Below are 19,232 nucleotides of genomic sequence, written 5' to 3'. Positions count from 1 at the left end.
AACTTTTATGTAATTCTAAGGACTCTCTTGCCAATACACATAGTTTGCTTCTTTCTGTATCTGAGAAATATGACCTGGAACAGCTGCTTGTAAACACTCATCTTTCTGAAGAAATGTCAGAACCACCCTGTGTTGTCTGTCATTAGACTCATAGCGTGGGTAAAATATAGCAGTCTCTAGAGCAGTGGGTCTCAACCTGTGGGTCACAACCCCCTTGGGGCCAAGTGACCCTTTCACATGAGTCACATAGCAGATATCCTGCATATAATATATTTATAATATGATTCATAATAGTAACAAAATTGTAATTATGAAGTAACAGCAAAAACAATTTTATGGTTAGGGGTCAGCACAACATCTGTATTAAAGGTCAGAGCATCAGGAAGGTTGAGAACCACTGCTCTAGAGCAAAGATGGACAAAAGGAGTTTCATGTTTATAAGCCACAAAATAGCCATCAAAACTGTTCAGCTCTGCGACAGCAGTACAGCAGCCCTAGATGACACGGCACAGAGGGCATGGATGTGATCCAATTCAGCTTTACTCTCTGCTGAATGTGGTGGGTTAGTATAACTTTAGTACTCAGGAAGCTGAGGCAGGAGGGATAGATAGACAGAACAAAACATCCTCTATAACCAGAAAAGAGGATGGGCTCAAGCTGATACACAGGTATGAGACAGGATACAAAAACAGGGAACATTATGGCATCATGAGAATGAAAATGATCCCCTTGAAGCCTCTTGCAAGCTAAGAATAAAAAATTCCAACACAATGGGTCATATTTGCTCTAAAGGCTTTCAACATAGAGACAAGGTTTCTTTTATTCATAAATACTTTCAAATAAGAATGTTAAAATACCAATGAACTAGGTTTAAACCCTAAACCTATGTGACCACAAATAAGACTTTACTGTTTTCCCAGATTCCTCTGAGAATCTCAAACAGAACTATTGCTTTTATCTTTCTACATCCCTGTGACCTAAGTGTTTACTTTATGGATTATAAACCTGCCCTGTCCTTCAGGAATCTCCAGATGATTACAAAGTTTCTTAGCAACTCTTTGTGCATAATAGCTTCAAATTCTCCTAAATGGTATATACAGCTATTGGAAAGACAATGAAGTATGCCTCTCTTCAAGAAGCCCACAAACATGCTCTTGGGTGTGTCTTTCTTCCCAATCGCCCAATCTTAAGTCCCATGCTCAAAGTTACACTGAAATCTCTTAATAAAACGCAACTCTGCTTCATTCTAGCTCCTCTTGAAAAGACATTTTTTCTGTGGCAGGAATGTGAAAAGATTTGTGCCACCTATTCGTGTACACTGCTCCCAATTTCTAAACCTATTATTTTATATGCCATTTTGTTTCTGACAACAAGACAGAGACAAAGCTCTATATTGATACCCTTGGTAGGCTGAGAAATTATTTTCAGGGACCACCACTAGGGCAAACCCATGATTCTTGGTTTTGATGTAGAAAAATGACAATTATTAAAATGAGCTATCAGATTAAATATTGGACCGAGATAATTCATCACTAGAGATCTACAGAGATGTGGGGCTATTGGGGGGGGTGCATGGAATAAAGAAAGACATGGAATGATAGCAAGAATCCAGAAACAGAAATTCCATAAAAATCCATAATTGATTCTAATTAAAAACTACAACTGCAGGATATAAGAACTGTTGCTTTTTGTTTGTTTTTGAGATGGGGTCTTATTGTACAGCCTCGGCTGGCCTGAAACTTGAAGTCATATCACCTCTACTGAGATTACAGGTGGTCAACAGCACACTAAAGCTGTTAATGGGAGCTTTCCAATGTATTATTACAAAAAGAAGTGCAAAAGGCTGGTAAATATTCACAATACATTCATTTCTTAGACTTTAAAGACTGTAAACATTAGGACATATTGTGTATCTATACTTTTGTTTATTCTCTGATTACTATAAAACTGAGTCATTTGTCAAAAACTTTTCTTATGAGAGCCCACTTCCATCACTGTCTCATAATTAACTCTATGTGACATGAGTAATCTTATTATATTAACATAAGCAGTGGTCACAAATACCACCAGGTGTTATGGCTCACACCCTTAATCCCAGCACTCAGGAGGCAGAGGTAGATGGATCTCTGAATTCGAGGCCGGCCTCATCTGTAGAGTTTGAGGCTAGCTAGGAAGACATAGTGAGATTTTGTCTCAAAAAAGAAAGTTCACACACATCCTTTGTAAATTAGGAAAATCAACTCCCTGTCTTGAACTAATGCTGAATAAAATAAAGATACCTAAGTAAAAATATTTAAATCCAAAATCACAGAATCATAAACTCTGCCTATAATCTAATGCAAAGAAGTATTCCTTGATAGTATTCAGGCGTCTGCACTGGCCTGCCCTTGGGGTCCTGACAGGATACATCCTCAGCTGCAGCCACTAAGAGCATCTCCTGTGCACATTCACTATGTTCCCTTTTAAAAGGTGAACCGTATCCACCTCCTATTCATATTCTCTCTCTCTCTCTCTCTCTCTCTCTCTCTCTCTCTCTCTCCCCCTCCCTCCCTCTTTTCCCTCCCTCTGTATGTGTTTGTGTGTGTTCCTTTCTCTCTCTCTCTCTCTCTCTCTCTCTGCTTCTCTGCCTCTCTGTCTCCCCCTTCCTTCTCTCTCCCTCTCTACCTCTCCCTCCCTACCTCTCTTTTCTCTTCTGCTGCTCCTGTTTCCGAGGCTGGTCTCTCCTCTCCCCTCCTTTTCATTCCCTTTTCAATAATAATAATAATAATAATAATAATAATAATAATAATAACCCTCCATGTAAACTCAGTTGCATGGTATCTTTTCTCTCATAACACTTTTTAAAAATTATAATACTCCTAGTGGAAACCACTAGCATTGACAGACAATTTTTCAACATTAACACAAAATAAAAGGTCACAAACTTAGGAAGCATAAAGCAGGATGAATCCAAGTAAACCCAGATACATGCCCAGTGTTGTTAAACTACAGAACTGCAAGGAAAAGCAAAAGAGCAGCGGAACCCAAATAATGTCATCTACACCAAGAGCTCCAGAAGCAATTACAAGAGTTCAAAACGGAGTCAACTATCAAACGAAGGCCATACTACTGGACCAGAGAGGGCAATACTTCATTCCAAAGGGTATTACATTGTTAAAGAGAAGTTAGGCAACAGTAAAAAAACTGAATAAAATCACCCTGCCCTTGGAGTGCCATGAGTTCAGCACAAGGGAAATGAGGGAATATCCAACAATCCTTTACTAGAGACACTCTATGGCTATTTGTGAATGTCAGAAGAATGTGACAGCTTAATCTTTGTTAAGTCTGAGAGCCTCTTACCCTTTTTCAGTTTCCGGACTGCCAACATACAATGACTAGGAGAGAGATCCCATATTCTTAAAGTTTTATCATCACTTACAGTAGCGCAGATGGGCAGATAAGGATGTGTGGCCAAACCCCACACCTCTCCTTCCATGTGTCCCTATAAAGAAAACACAGTTAATCTCAGTGTAACCTTAAAATACGTGAATTAGATAAGGAACTCTACAGACCAGCTCACCAGTGAAGTGGATAAAGAGATCCAAATTCAGAAAAGCCCTGACATGATTTCAAGGAACTAGAACAAATAAAGGAAAATTTACTAAAGAAAACCTGTTAGAATTTGGTCAATATAATGATGGCATATGTACTGGATTTCAGTACCTCTTCACTGGTCACAGCTCATCCACATGGAAACCAACTCAGACTCTTGTAACCAAGAAACCTAGCTTTGTCCCCAACTCCCGGTTGGAGGGTCAGCTTCCCAGGATAGGCAGCATATCGATTTCTCCACCCTGAACCAGCTGCCTGTTGGAGGACAGATGCTTGATGTGCACAGCTGACAAGTAGAAACTCCTTTTCCCCCAGCCCCTGTTCCAGATGTCAAGTCTACTTCGAGTGAGTGCTACGGAGAATAAAGAAGCCCCATTGGAACTCAGGAAGACCTGAGATCACTGTCTCTTTTTCCACTATATGTATGCAAGACCCAGAAGCCTTCTCTTGTCCTTATACTCAACTCCAGAGCCTGACTGAGATTTTGCCTCTGTGAAAACTGACTGGTCTATGTTTTTGATTAGCATACCATCTGAGTTTATGAAACTCCACTGTTTGAGAGCACATTTAGAGAGGATTGTTTTCTGTGTTCTGCTATAAAGTCAGTTTCTCTATGAAGAGATTAGGAGTTTTTGTTTTCTGGCTTTCTTCTTAAACCATGAGGCACTAATTCACAAATCATTTCATAAAGCCTGATACCACAACCAGATAAGAAAAATACAAAGCAATAACTCGTCTCACCAGGATTACTAAAGTCGTCGACAATATATTAACAAACAGAATCTACCACATGTAAAAACAATTATACACTGCCACCAGGAAAGCAAGGCTGTCAATCCTCAGAATCAATTGATGTAATACGTGTCACAGAATGAAGATCAGAACGCCATGAGCATCCAATAGACACAGAAAAAGAATCTGACAAATCCCTCCTGGCCCATGATTTACACCACTTAATAAATTAGAAATTAAATCAGGATTCCCCAATCTTAGCAAAGAGCATTTGTGAAAAACCTACAATTTCATTATGAAAAACCTACATGCCTATTTTATCATCACTCAGGAAGCTGAGGCAAGAGGATAGCTGCATATTCAAGGCCAGCCTATTCTACATAGTGAGTTCCTGACAAGCCAGGATAACCTACAAAACTATGTCTCAAAATAAGAAAGGAAGGAAAGGAGGGAGGAAAGAAGGGAGAGAACAAGGAAGGAAAAGAGGGAGGGGGAAGAAAAGAGGGAGGAAAGGAAGGAGAGGAGAGAGTAAGGGAAGGAGGGAGAGAGGGAGGGAAGAAAGAGAAGTAGGGAGGGAGGAAGTGGAGGGAGAGAGGAAAGAAACAACAGAGGAAGGGAAGGAGTCTCCTTCAGTGAACATCACACTTAGTGATTGATAGCGTAAAGCTTTACTTAGACCAGGAACAGAAGCATTAATGTCTGTTCTCATTGCTTATATTCAGTGTTAGAATGGAAGTTTTCGATGCAGGACAATTCTGTATTCTGTCAATTATGTTTTAAATAAACACTGACTGGCCAGTAGCCAGGCAGGAAGTATAGATGGGACAACCAGACAGGAAGTAGAGAAGGGGCAATAAGAACAGGAGAATTCTAGAAAGGAGGAAGCCCACACCGAAAAAGGTACTGAGCCATGTGGCTAACATATACTAGAATAATGGGCTAATATAAGATAAAAGAGCTAATACGAAGCCTGCGCTAATGGGCCAATCAGTTAATGATTTATGGAGACTTCTATGTGATTTTCCTTGGGAAGTTTACTGAATGCGGGAACTGGGCAGGACAGAAACCCCAACAGAACAGACTCTCATGTTGCAAGTTTTAGCCAGGGCAACTAGCCAAGAAAAAGAAGTAACAGCCACCCAGAACTGACACGAGGAAGTGATCAGTTATTTACTGATGACAAGATCTTGTACCTAAAAAATTATAAAGAATCTACTGCAACATTATAAATAATAAACGAAATTAGCAAGCCTATAGGACCTAAGTTTCCATTCACAGGCTGTGTACAAAATCAACTGCTCTATGCACTAGCAAAGAATGATCTGAAAATAAGATAAGAAAATCCTGTTTAAAACAGCATCAAAAAATAGGAAAAAGCTTAATAAGGCTATACAATAACAACCATAGAAACTATCTCACAGTATTTAGAGATCTTAGTGACTTAAGAGCTATTTCGTGTTCATGAGAACTTGCTCCCATTAGAACAGATCCCCACACTGATCAACAGACAGCACTACTACAAACACTGCTGTCTTAACATCCTGTTAGGGATACATGTTCCCATATTTTTAGTTAATATGAATTTGTGTTTTCTATATTTCTATCATGGAACGTGTATCAACAAGTTCTTCCTTATTCTTATTTTCCTTTCTAGGTACTTTTTAAAGAGAAGATTATTAAAAAATCTTATCAAAGTATGGATTATAATTACACAGAGTTTATAATTCATTTAGATTCCTTATATCTTTATTAAAATTTAATAGTTCTTAGAGCAGGTCTTCCATATTTTAACTCTAAAATTCCTAATTATTGGAATAACCAGTGGGAAGGATCAGACACATCCCCAAGCCTGACAATCTGATTTTGATTCCTAGACCCCATGGTGGAAGATGAGAACTTAACACCCCAAGTTGTCCTCGGACTTCCACACACATGCCATGTGCATTGTCCTCCAAATCAATGAATACATGTAAAAATAGTAAAAAAATAAAATACTGGTTATTGTATAGTTTTATTTTATGAGTAGTATTTTCTGTAATATTTTATTTGTATTGATAGTATAAAGAAATACAACTAATTTCTTTATGTTCATTTTTAAACTCATATTACAGAGGCTCTCTCAGTTTTAATTTATTAACTCAATATCCAAGGTACATAGTTGTTACAGCTGAAATTACTACTGCTTTTTTAATATACTTATTTATTTATTATGTATACAATATTCTGTGTGTATGCCTGCAGGCCAAAAAGGGCACCAGACCCCATTACAGATGGTTGTGAGCCACCATGTAGTTGCTGAGAATTGAACTCAGGACCTTTGGAAGAGCAGGCAACGCTCTTAACCTCTGCACCATCTCTCCAGCCCTGCTTTTCTTATTTCCAACAATTAAGCCTTTGCTTGATTAGTTTCACTGGACTCACTAAGCTTTTACCCACACATTTACATAATAACAGCTAAGGCAAAGCTATCAGGAATCCCCATGTAAGGAAGTGAAAAAGACATTAAAACTTTACCTTATAATAAATATAATAATAATAATTATAATATAATAAGATGGCTTGGGGTGTGACTCAGTGGTAGAATATGAATCAGAATGCATGAGACCCTGGCCTAAATTCCTAGCACATTTTCCAAAAAGATGTATTGAGAACAATTTTACTTAGGAGGCCATTAGGACAGCATCCACACTTTAGGTGCTATGTAAGCATCCTGAAAGCCAACATAAACACTAATATGAAACTAGATATTTTGCCAAACAGAAGCCATCAATGGACTCTAATCAGAGAATCTGACAATTACAAACTGCCAATAATGCCAAGCTACGGTTTAACGATTCTAACCAAGTGGATCTCTGTCTTTTGCACTGAGCTGCCAAGAGCTTGCTCCTATACTGAGGCACATCTCCCTGGATTCCTTCTGATTCTGAGTGTGGTCCACTGCACGAATACTTTTGTACACAAATAAGCCTAGGTAGTTTGTTTTATCTAAAATTTCCTCTCTCTTTTACATATTTTCACTTACTCCTTGAGAATGCCATGCACATAAACAATGTATTTTGTTTATCGCCTCTCCAACTCTTCTCAGCTCCTCACCCCACACAATTTAGATAACATTTATGATTTCTAAATTTTTTTCTGTGAAAATTTAAAAAGTAATGCTCCTATTTTCGCGTTTAAGAGTTTTGTAGTAATAACATCTAAGTTCTCATAAACAGGTGAAGTACCATGACTAGCCAGGCATGTTATGAATGACCCAAGGGGGAAAATCATGAGTGCAAGGCCAATCAGAGTTACACAGACACACACTCTTCCCCATCACACACACACACACACACACACACACACACACACACACACACACACACCAGTAACCCCACAATGACTTCAGTATGTATTTATTTCAAAGATATATTATGCAGGTGAAATTATTCGTACATGTTTTGCCTTTTACACAATCTCATTCACAGGGTATTAACAATAAAGCACCAGCTAGGTGGTGGTGGCGCATGCCTTTAATCCCAGCACTCAGGAGGCAGAGGCAGGTGGATTTCTGTGAGTTTGAGGCCAGTCTGGTCTACAACAGCTAGTTCCAAAACAGCAAGGACTGTTACACTGTTACAAAGAGAAACCTTGTCTCGAAAAAACAAAACAAAACAAAAGCAAAAAAAACCCCAAGCACAACAAAGATACAATAAAGCACCAAATAAAGCATGAGCAGTGCTCTGTGTGTACTCTTTGGTGTCCTAACAAGAATGAAGCGGAGGGGTAAAGAAATATGCCTGTATTAAGAAAGGAGGCAGAAGCAGGAGCAGGGGCAAGTAGATCTCCAAGATTCTGAGGCAGGTCTGGTCTACACAGCAAGTTCCAAACCACAGTGGGACTCAGTTTTTTAAAAAAGTTTATTTCTGAATTTCCACTAGCTTCTTTTCACTGATAAATACTTTCAGTAATACAGTTTTAGTATATAGTCATGCTCTCCCTTTCCACTTCTGTAAGCTATAAGCTTAAGATATACTTAACCAAAGAGTTTCAGAAAAATAAATATCTCATGTTTAACAAATGCTCCCAAAAAAGTAAAATCAAACATGAAATGAACATCTATGTCAAATATATTATAGCTAGCTTTTGTCCCATTGATTTAATAATTAGTGATAAAGTTTTACCTAAATATTGGCAATAATTCTGCATGAGAACATGTATATCAATTTATTGAATTATGTCTAGTCACTGAACTAATTTTCTATTTATATCAACATCAAGAAATGTTTCCCTAACTCATTTTGCATTGTTTTCTGCAGTGCCAATTTTGCTTCTCATATTCTGAATGAAAACATAAAGTTCAAAGGAAAAAGTGCATATCAGTATTTAAAGTACCTGGACCAAAAGTGTTATTGGGCCACTTTTATCCACTTCTAATATTTCACCATTCTTTGTGCCAACTAAAATATGACCGTGTCCTAATGATATGGCACGTATAGATGGGTTATCTTCCAAGAGCAGACCTGAAATGTTAAATAGAAAAGTTCTTGTAGGTATGAAGTTAATTCCAGAATTTATATTTTCCAACTGATGCTATTTGGGTGGTAAAAAATCACATTATGAAGTTGTTTTTTATATTTAAGAAATTCTATTTCCTTTAATCATTCAACTTGTTAATCTCAGAATAAGCATAACCACATAGAATTCTGTTCTATCCAGATCCCACACTACCATTCTGATAACTACTTCTTCGCCTCATACATTAGCAAATCATCTTCTTTCCATTTCCCTTAGGTTATTTATAAAATCCAAACCAGGAATTCTAATTCAGTGTAAGATACATCCCTTCCCTCAGGGTGTCCTAGGCAGGCCTCAGTAATGTATTGGCAAGCGTGGCAGATCTAGTTCTTGCAACAGATCTTGTGTGAGAAGGTTATTAGAAAGGGAGAATTTAAGAAGGCAATTAAATTTCCTGAAGAGGGAAATGAGGATGAAGTCATTTAGAATAAATTCTGTTTGAGATCTGAATAGTGAGCATGTGGTTCTGTCGTTGAGAGAATAACAGACTCTAGGAACAAGTAAAAGCTTGCAGAAAGGCCTCATGATTGGTGGGACTGTGGCATCATCCCTAATAGGAGGAAATGCACAAACAAAAGACAATGGAAGACCTGCACGGCTAGAGAGGGTTCCAGGGACTGAACTCAGGTTATCAGGATTGAGAGGTAAACTCAAAATGCAGCCTGACAGCAAGCTCCTGAATGCTGATAAATGCAAAAGTTAAATGTTAAGGGTGTCATAGTTCGTATTTCATCAGGTACACCAGAAAAAGGAGCAGGATGACTCTGGTATCAAGTTAAGTGATTTCTATGCAATTCTGATGCTCATCAAGAAAGGAAACATATTTCTTATGTTCCACTTCAGTGAATGAGAATATTGATGAATAATTAGCCTTTTCCTAAACAATAGACTAAATATGAAATCACCTTTAGATCCTGGGGCTAAATCAGCTCTTTTTATAGCATAGGTCTTAAGACATCTTTCAAAGGAATCATCCCAAAGGGCTACTACACCGTCTTTTCCTCCAGTTACAAATCCCTATAAAAACAAAGAGTCCCAGTTAGTAAAGACTAAAGTTTGTCGAAAACAATTACCTGCTTTATATTGAAAAAACTATAGAGAAAAGAATATAGATGAAAGTCACAACTTCTGAGTAACAGGGATTAGTATAAGTATTTATTATATTTCCCAAACATCAACACAGAATCTATAAAGATAGGAGAGGATGCCAAAAGACCAGTTTCTAAAGTGGGTGATGAATTATGACTGCCACTTTCAGCAATCACACATCCTTCCAAAGCCTCCTACTTTACCCTGGAAAAGAAAGAACAGCAACGGTACTGCATCTGATTATACAGAGAGCACTTAGCATAATGTTGACACATAGCAGGGCCTTAATATAGTAAGGTTTCATTTTCCTTTCTTTCATAATAAAAATTTGTGTGACAGCTTTTCTGTGTAGGTCAGAGGACAACTTTTGCAGGTTGGCTCTCTCCTTCCACCATGGGTACCAGGGGCTGAATTCAGGTTGTCAGGCTTGTGCAGTGAGTATGCTGCACATGCTGATCCATCTCATCAGCCCTTTCTTTCATTCTTTCTTTTTCTTTTTGAAACAAGTCTCTGTTTATAGTCCAGGATAGCCTCAAACTTCCAATCCTTCTGAGTGCCGAGATTACAGACATGAGTCACCACTTCTAGCAAAAGCTTTTTGTTTGTTATTTTTATTTTTAGACAGGGTCTCATGTAGTTCAGGCTATCCTTGAACTAGTTATTCATCCAAAGATAACTTTGAACTTATGATCTTCCTCCATTCATTTTCTGAGTCCTGGGTTACAAGCATGTGCCACTACGTGACATTTTAAACATGTTTGTATACAGCATACCTATCTCGTATCATATTTAGGGATTTGTAAAGAAAGGAAAAAACACAGACTATAGTTGGGTAGCCAAGTACAAACCAGTGCTCCTTCTATGATAACTGTATTTAACTTAAAATGACTTTAGGTTACTTACTTTCTCCAATGCATGCATACTGAACACTGGCCCATCATGGGCTTTAACTGTTTTTACAAGAAAGACATCTCTCCAGATGCACACATCTCCTGTGGATGTTCCAGAAAAGGCCATCTCTTCAGTCCATCCATACACTGCACACATCATTGTGTCACTTTTCCCCAGAGAGCCTATGTAGCCTTTTCTTCCAATTAATCCTCCCCCTGATTCATAAAAAAAAATGTGAAAGTGTTGCTTTCAAAATGTACACAGTTTCAAATAAATATAAACTTGAGATAAAATAGCATGAGAATCCAATTTAGCCCCATGCATAAGGCATTTACTTCAACTAATAATTTGTCCAAAACTATGCAAGCAAAGGGTTAGATAATTCTTAAAGAAAACAGGAATTACTTTTACTTGTCTAATGAACGCTGTGGATCTGACCTCTGAAAATATGGAAGATTGAAAATACACATCAAACCTTAACATTTATCCACTTATGACTCAGTTCCAAGGCTATTAGATAGGTTAGGAAAAAATGTTACTCAACTACAAATTTTAAGATATGTATTTACTTTATTTTTTCTTTTTTATAACTGAAGGGACTCTGTGACAAGTTATTTTTTTATGTGCATGTGTTTTGCATATATGTATGTATACCTATGCACTGCATTCATGCAGTGCTCAAGAGGTCCAGAAGAGGGTACTGGATCCCCTACCAGTGAGCAGTTTTGTGGGTGTTTTAAACTTGGGTCCTTTGGAAGAGTAGTAGCAGTGCTCTCAACCACTGCGCCATCTCTCCAGCTGCTTAGTATTTACTTTCTTTAAATCTCTTATTTCAAACAAATATGTAGACGAGGGGTGTGAGCATGCGTGTGTATATGTGTGTGTTTTCTCAAGTACTACTCAGTAGGCATTTTCAGTTCCAAGTAATATGGCCAAATGAAAAGCTTGTTTAAATTTATGGGAATGAAACCCTAAGTTTTATCCACTTCATAATTATAAACACTATGATTTACTGAGTCTCTGGCACAGCATTCAATACAAATCTGAACCATTACTTCACATCCCATATAATTCACAACTTGGAAGACAGGTGAATTTGGGAAATGTTACCACAAAGTTTGTTGTTTTCTGATGTTTCACTTCTTACACTTCAGCATTTTCTCTGAAAGTTTTCAGTTTATTGAGATTTCATTGCCACATTGCTAACATAAATATACTATTCTATTTGAAAAGAGGTGTTTTTTTAATGGTAAAAGGAAGTTTATTCCAAATTTGTGATTTATAGTTACAAATGACTAAAGCACCAGTATTTCTGTATTACTTTATAGCATACAAATTATGAAATTTTTAAAATTTTAGTTTAGACTATAAAATGGAGAAATCTGTACATTAACTGATTAATCCCACAGGTTAAAGCATCTTTGTTTAAAATGTACCAAGACAAGAGCACCCTTGAGTTCCTCGGTCAACTGGGCTTGAACAAGGGAGACTGGAGTCTGGGGCAAGACATTAAATTAGCTTGGCGTGGGGTGCAGGGGGTAAGAGAGCAGTATGCTGGGATGGGCAAGAGAGACAATAGTGCCATGACTCGGATTCGAACCCAGATTGCTGCAGCCACAACACAGAGTACTATAAGACCGTGGCTCAGTCCAGATGTGCATCTGTTCCCTTCTGGCATGGGTGCTGGGGCGGAGGTCAGCGCTGAGAGCAGGCCAGCCTGAGCTGGTTTTCGAGACTTCTGACCGGCCTGTCCTGTCTTTGGTGAAATCCGGTTGCCTCGATTCCTCTTCCTCTCTCTCCCGGGAAATCCTCCTATCCTCTCCTGCCTAGCTATTGGCCATTCAACTCTCTCTTTCTTTTGTTTGGTTGATTGTTTTGTTTGTTTGTTTTCCGACAAGGTTTCTCTGTGTAGCTTTGGAGCCTGTTCTGTGCTAGGATTAAAAGCACGCTTCACCGCTTCACCGCTGCCTGACTGGCCATTCAGCTCTTTCTTACACCGACCACAGCAATACACCTTCACACAGTGTACAGATATCCCACAACAGAAACATGGACTTGTAAAGTCTGTCATAGTGGGGTTGTAACCTTAGAGGTGGTTAAAAAGCATGAGGTTGTAAAACCTGTCACAATGATGATTAAGGAATGATACCAAGTGTGTCCTAATCTTAAGGTTATAAACATGCCGCCTATTCCAGTTGGCTGATCGTTCGCTAAACTCTTCTGTAAACAGGCAGTTCTGCTTTTGTGAGGTTGTGGATATGCTGTCCGTCCTGATTGGCTGACCTATGGTTGACCCCTGCATCTCTGTATTCCCCCATCAATTGTGTGTGTATCCCAATATTGCTGCCCCTCCCCCCCCCCCTTCCAGTGGGGAGTGCCTAGGCCCGGTGCCATAATAAAGATTTTTACTTTGCAAAACAATAAATAAATAAAAAAATAAAACGTTTTCTTTTAGATGGTGGTGATCAACCAGAGCCTGAGGAATGCTAGGAATGCATTCTACCCCTAACCTACGACCCCTCCCACCCGTGAGGTTATCTTGGATAATGTTGGATTTACAGAAAGATGTAAAATAGCAGTGTTTCTGCATAATCCATTATCCAGTTTCTTGAAATACTAACATATTAACATCATTGTCCCTTTGTCAAGACTAAAAAACCAACATCATTTACACAGTGCCATTAATTTGAACATCAGGCCTTATTCAGATTTTAGCTTTCTAAAAACTTTCCTTCTCTATCCCAAGATCCAGTCCATCACACCAACTGTACTTAGTTAAATTATTTTAAAGGTAATGGTTTTAGCATTTTAAAAGAGTTAAAAGGAACATTTCCTTACCTGCTCTACGCCAAAACTTCATGTGTTTAATCCCAGCTGTAATTAGTTTATCAGACACATAGGGGTTCATCTTCACAACAAAAATCTTATCTTTACTGCCTCTGAAATGAACCAGAATGTTTTAGCTCTGTAGAGAATCCATCTCAAGACAACTCACTTCCTAGCTAGAACCCTCCACCCTCTAGACAGTTGTTTTCTGCTGGTCTCTGACATTCGGGCTGTGAAATCATTCACTTGTACATTTGTCACCAGCTATATTAACCTGCTCAGCAGACTCTCCAGGCAGGATAACAGTGAACACAGAACTTCACTTAGATAGTACCCATGAGACTCACTGTACAGTGCCCAGAGAATGCTGTCTATGACCAGAATTAAAGAAATTTCAAAACAGCAATTCATCACAATTTAGCAACCCCTTCAATGTTCCTTTTAGTACATGTTTTGGGGAGAGAGGGGTATTCATTATGCAATATATGTGTCAGAAGTGAGAGGATAACTTGCAGGGATCATTTCTCCCCTTCCAGCATACAGGCCCTGGTAATCAACTGAGGTTACGTTTAGTGCCTCTACCCACTGAGCCATCTTACTAGCCCCTCAAAGTTCCTTTCAACTACTGTATCCTTGGATTTCATCTATATACTCAGCAAAAGTATTCATATTTTAGGTATTTTCACATCTCACTTTGAGGGAGTAACAAATTTAAAATGTAACCTCCAACACTGTTAGCTACCTTCCCCTTCAAAGCACTATTTATGATTCTAAACCAAATCATGCTCAGTTCAGAAGACAGAAATGAAGAAAAATACTAGAAAAACAATATATAATTTCTTTTTTTGATATATGTACATATTTCTCAATAAAATGTATGAGCATTTTACCATGCTTCCCAGTTGGTATATAATAGTCTTTAATAGAATACACTCTTTGTTATTGCAAATTGAAATAGTAATTTCCAATGTCCTATTGAGGCACATTAAAAATGGGTACACAGGGGTTAAACCTACAAAGAAATAATAAAATCATTTATCTTTTAGTTTGATTATATTTATTTAAAGGTAATAAAAGCTGATAATCATAAAAATCTTACATATTAGCTTGACTTCCAAAAAAGTGAAGTACATGGCAACATTAGGGTTTTACCAGCATGGTAAGGGTTCTCCCTACCTTGCCACTGAAAGTTTCTCCCCTTTCTTCCAGTCCCACAGTACAATGGTATGGCTGTCATCTATTCCAACTGAAGCTAGGCGTTTCCCATCAGCTGTGACAACCAAAAAGACGAGATTCTGAAGTCAAAACCATTTAATGTGTTTTCTAGAGCATGGGCTCTCATTTGAATAGGCCCTCCATCACAGGTCTCACATGCTGGATGCTTAGCCCCCAGTATGATGGTGTATGATGATAGAACAGTTAAGATATGGGCCTGGTGTGAAGGGATTAAATGCTTATTTCTCTTCCCTAAGAAAGGTATAATGTTATATCACTACAGGATTAAAAAAAAAAAGAAAGGTATAATGCTCTCTCAGGAAGAATTAGCTCTATTGTAATGGTTGTTATAATAAAAACAAGTTTAACCCTTAAATCTCCCGGGCTTCCTGTCTTAACATGTTATCTTTTCCTTTTGCTTACTGATGCAAGTGTTACAGCTCTGGAGGGAAAAGTATTCTGGCCTGCCGGGAAGTCAGGTTATACCTACAGCTGTGAAGGGAAGATATCCTGGATACCTATGGCTCTGGAGGGAAAGGTATCCTGACTATCAGTGATCCACTGCCTAGAAGTATCAGGTTCTTTCTGTTTTTAAAGATCTATTTGGAGTTGTTGGATCCTATCTTTCACTACACTTGATTGGTTGACACAGAAACAATATTCTTCCCCAAGAAAGAGACAAAGACCACCTCTCTCTGCTATCAGTAAATCTTTTACTTTCTAATTTTGTAGTACTATGGTGGCCAGCGAGTCTATTTGTGCCTGAAGGATATAGAGCTACCTGTTGGAAATCCTGGATGAACTGCAAAGAAAGCTGAAGGTAAATAGCTAGGAAGTAGTCAGTCCTGCTGTTCCAGTGGCCACACCTGCAGTTATGCCCAGGGCTGCCAGAAAGGGTATGACCTGGACTGCTCATTTGTTATGCTGTGCCACTATGGGCTTGGTGGTGGGGATTAGCAAGGGTTTTTCACAAGGTACCACCCCTGGTTTAGGAAGTAGGAACACCAGGGCACAAGTCCCAGACCACCTAGCAGGTAAGCAGTGATAAATATGAGTACCACAGAGAATCAAGGCATTGTGAATGTCTGGACATAGGAGTTGGGTGACAGTACTAAGGGTAATGATATTATTGAAGTCTGCAGAATCCAGAGTGCTCACAGGGTGTGTTCCTGAGGAGTTAAAGCAGTCTGTGATACTGAAGATAAGAATGTGAGAGAGATAAGGGGCTGCAGCAACATTTGACTCCAAGCAATTAGCAAGTAGAAAGGCGCGAGAATTTAATAAAACAATGGGCGAGGCCACACATGAGGGTTGCCAGTTTGACCCTGGAGGGACACACAACCAGCATTTTCCAAAGAGGTCGTCTGAGCATTATTCAATAGCCAAGAGACAGTGTGATCGGGGAGTGGGATCAATATAATCAAAAAGGAGTGTTATTAAGAATATAGGGATTTTCAAGGAGGTTTGGACCACTTCTTCTAATGTGGAGTTGAGAGAGTAGGATGTGTACCCTTTGCATTTTGAGTATATCTGTTGGGTGAATGTGATAAATGCTTACCAATGACTCCCATTTTCAATCTGGGCTGCCCTGGATCCTTAACTATGATGTATAAAGATTCCCTGTTCTTTATAAAAGCAGAGTGTTTTTCTGAATATGTATCATGTCTCCTTATAGGACCAATAAGGAGAGCCTCCATAGGTTTCTGGCCTGTATTGACATTAATCTCAGAGAGCAAGCATTGGGGACAGGTGTCCTAACAATCCATTTTGGTGTTAAAGGGATAAGTATCTCTTTTTTGGCAACCTACTGGTGAGCAGTCTCGAGACTCTACTACATGAGTGGTCTGGTTGAACTGCTGGATATATGCTTCCTGAACCTCAAATCTCCACAGAGTCTGCTAGCTATAGGGATGAGTGGAAAGAAATAGGAGGAGAAGAAGTAGGATTAGGCTTGAGTCTTGACAGGTGTATGAGGTCTCATTCTTCTGAGAACAGAGGCTGGTAGTCTGTAATATAGCTTTAAGGATTGTCCCTTTACTAATTGACAGGCATGGTAAGAGCTATTAATTCGCCTGCTGAGTTATGGTTTTGGCTGGAAGGGTCTGTGCTTTGGCCACTATGGTGTATGAAGTCATAGCATATCCTGCTTTATGTACTTTTTCACTCCCACCATGATGCTGTCTGTTATGTTGTGACACAGCCAAAAAGACTCTTGCCACAAGTAGAATCAATGGAGTCACTTGACTTGAATTTTCAGTTTCTTTAACTGAGCTATCCAGGTCTCTGCTTTTATTGGGACTCACCTTAAGGTGTTTTGTTATAGCAATAGAAAATTCACTAATAGGCTATAGCACTATATTTAAAACTTGAAAAAGTAATGATAAATGTTAGGCATATATACAGCCATGAAATAAATCAGAATTTAGAAGAGAGTGGGGATAATGATTCTTTTAACTTGTGTGTGTGTGTGTGTGTGTGTGTGTGTGTGTGTGTGTAAGTCGAAGGACAACTATATGAAGGTTGTTCTTTCTATCCACTTTCATACAAGCTTTAAGGATTGAACTTAGGTTGTCAGGCTCAGGCGGCAAGTAATTTTACTCATAGAGGCATTTTCCAAGCTGAGATAATGGGTTTTTGAATTATTACCATACTTGACCTAAGTTACTTTATGCATTCATTAGGTTGAGAAGAAGAAGGCTGGGGGTGGGTAGGAAATGTACAAAAAGATGTATATCCTAAATATCCTGTGAGGTGATTAGCACATAACATATGCCTGTATCACAACATCATATTAGAGCCTGGGGGTATAGTTCAATGCTAGAGCACTTGTTTGGTGTATGTAAAGTCTTGCGATCCATTATTGCTGACACCACACACATTACAACATATACCCCATCAATATAAACAGTTATTATAGGTCAATAAAAATAAGACCAAAATCTATTGGGCAGCTGAGGATAGGGAACCTGAAATGATCCTATCCTATAGCATTACTGACGAATATCTTGCATATCATCATAGAACCTTCATCTGGTGATGGATGGAGATAGAGACAGAGACCCACACTGGAGCACTGGACTGAGCTCCCAAGGTCCCAATGAGGAGCAGAAGGAGGGAGGACATGAGCAAAGAAGTCGGGACCACGAGGGGTTCACCCACCCACTGAGACAGTGGAGCTGATCTATTAGGAGCTCACCAAGGCCAGCTGGACTGTGACTGAAAAAGCATGGGATAAAACTGGACTCTCTGAATATGGCGAACAATGAGGGCTGATGAGAAGCCAAGGACAATGGCACGGGGTTTTGATCCTACGTAATGTGCTGGCTTTGTGGGAGCCTAGCCAGTTTGGATGTTCACCTTCCTAGATATGGACGGAGGGGGGAGGACCTAGGACTTACCACAGGGCAGGGAACCCTGACTGCTCTTTGGACTGGAGAGGGAGGGGGAGAGGAGTGGGGGGAGGGGGAAAAGGGTGGGAGGAGGGGGAGGGAAATGGGAGGCTGGGAGGAGGTGGAAACTTGTTTTTTTTTTCACCTTTTCACAATAAAAAAAAGAAAATAACAGATTATTAAATAATTAAGAGAAAACAGATCTATTTCAATTAAATTCACTATTAGGAACTCTGTTGGGACATAAAAACTCAGTGACTATGAAAAGTAAGTAAAATGAAAAACATCTAGGTTATGCTGTCACTAGTGTGGCTGCTTTAGTGAAGGCCAAGTTTCAGTTGTCACTGTTACCAAACAATAATGACTATATTAAATATTGAAGCAAATGACTTGAAACATACTGCCAGAAGTGCATGTGTTTACAGCTTATAAGGTCCAAATTGTAAATGAATCTTTTCCACTTTGCCTTGCTTTTGAAAATCTTAGTTGTTCAGTGCCACCAGTGATGTTTTTGTTATTGATCCACTCAGTCTGCTTTATGTTCTCTTGTTTCTTGACCATTAGTACTCTTGAAAATGTATGTGTACATACTATTTCCCCCAAAATCTTATTTATGAAAAGCTGACTTTGGTTAAGGCAACAAAAACACATAATATATACTTCTTCAATAAAATATTTCATTCCAATCAACACAACAGTTTCACTGTAGGTATATCTGTAGTAGCTAAAATGATCCCATGAACTAAAATTATAAGATGCACTGAAAGTGCTACTTAATATAGACACCGGGGAAACATTCTCATCTCATTCATACTAAACATTTTTAAAGTTTACTTTAAAGCTGTAAAAGATTAACATCAAAATTTGCCCAAAGGGAAGGTACATATTACAAGAGTAACCATGACAATTTTAGGTGTTTTGCACAAAACCATTTTTATGCTG

General features: G+C 38.7%; 1 protein-coding gene across 1 annotated transcript in view; it reads right to left on the bottom strand.

The window, feature by feature from the left end:
• LOC121452605 (echinoderm microtubule-associated protein-like 5) overlaps positions 1-19,232 on the bottom strand; it is a 124,875-nt gene that overhangs the window by 49,882 nt on the left and 55,761 nt on the right. Inside the window, exons 16-21 of the mRNA XM_041658841.1 lie at positions 14,863-14,956; positions 13,699-13,799; positions 10,873-11,075; positions 9,786-9,897; positions 8,698-8,825; positions 3,340-3,481 (exon numbers count right to left, since the gene is read on the bottom strand). Coding sequence (XP_041514775.1) covers positions 3,340-3,481; positions 8,698-8,825; positions 9,786-9,897; positions 10,873-11,075; positions 13,699-13,799; positions 14,863-14,956 — 780 coding nt within the window. The remainder of the gene's footprint in view (positions 1-3,339; positions 3,482-8,697; positions 8,826-9,785; positions 9,898-10,872; positions 11,076-13,698; positions 13,800-14,862; positions 14,957-19,232) is intronic.

The sequence above is a fragment of the Microtus oregoni genome, unplaced genomic scaffold (assembly GCF_018167655.1).
Source record: "Microtus oregoni isolate MIOR12 unplaced genomic scaffold, Mior012 000009F_ref0000495, whole genome shotgun sequence".
In the NCBI taxonomy this organism is placed as follows: domain Eukaryota; kingdom Metazoa; phylum Chordata; class Mammalia; order Rodentia; family Cricetidae; genus Microtus; species Microtus oregoni.
This window is presented reverse-complemented; position numbering and strand designations above follow the sequence as displayed.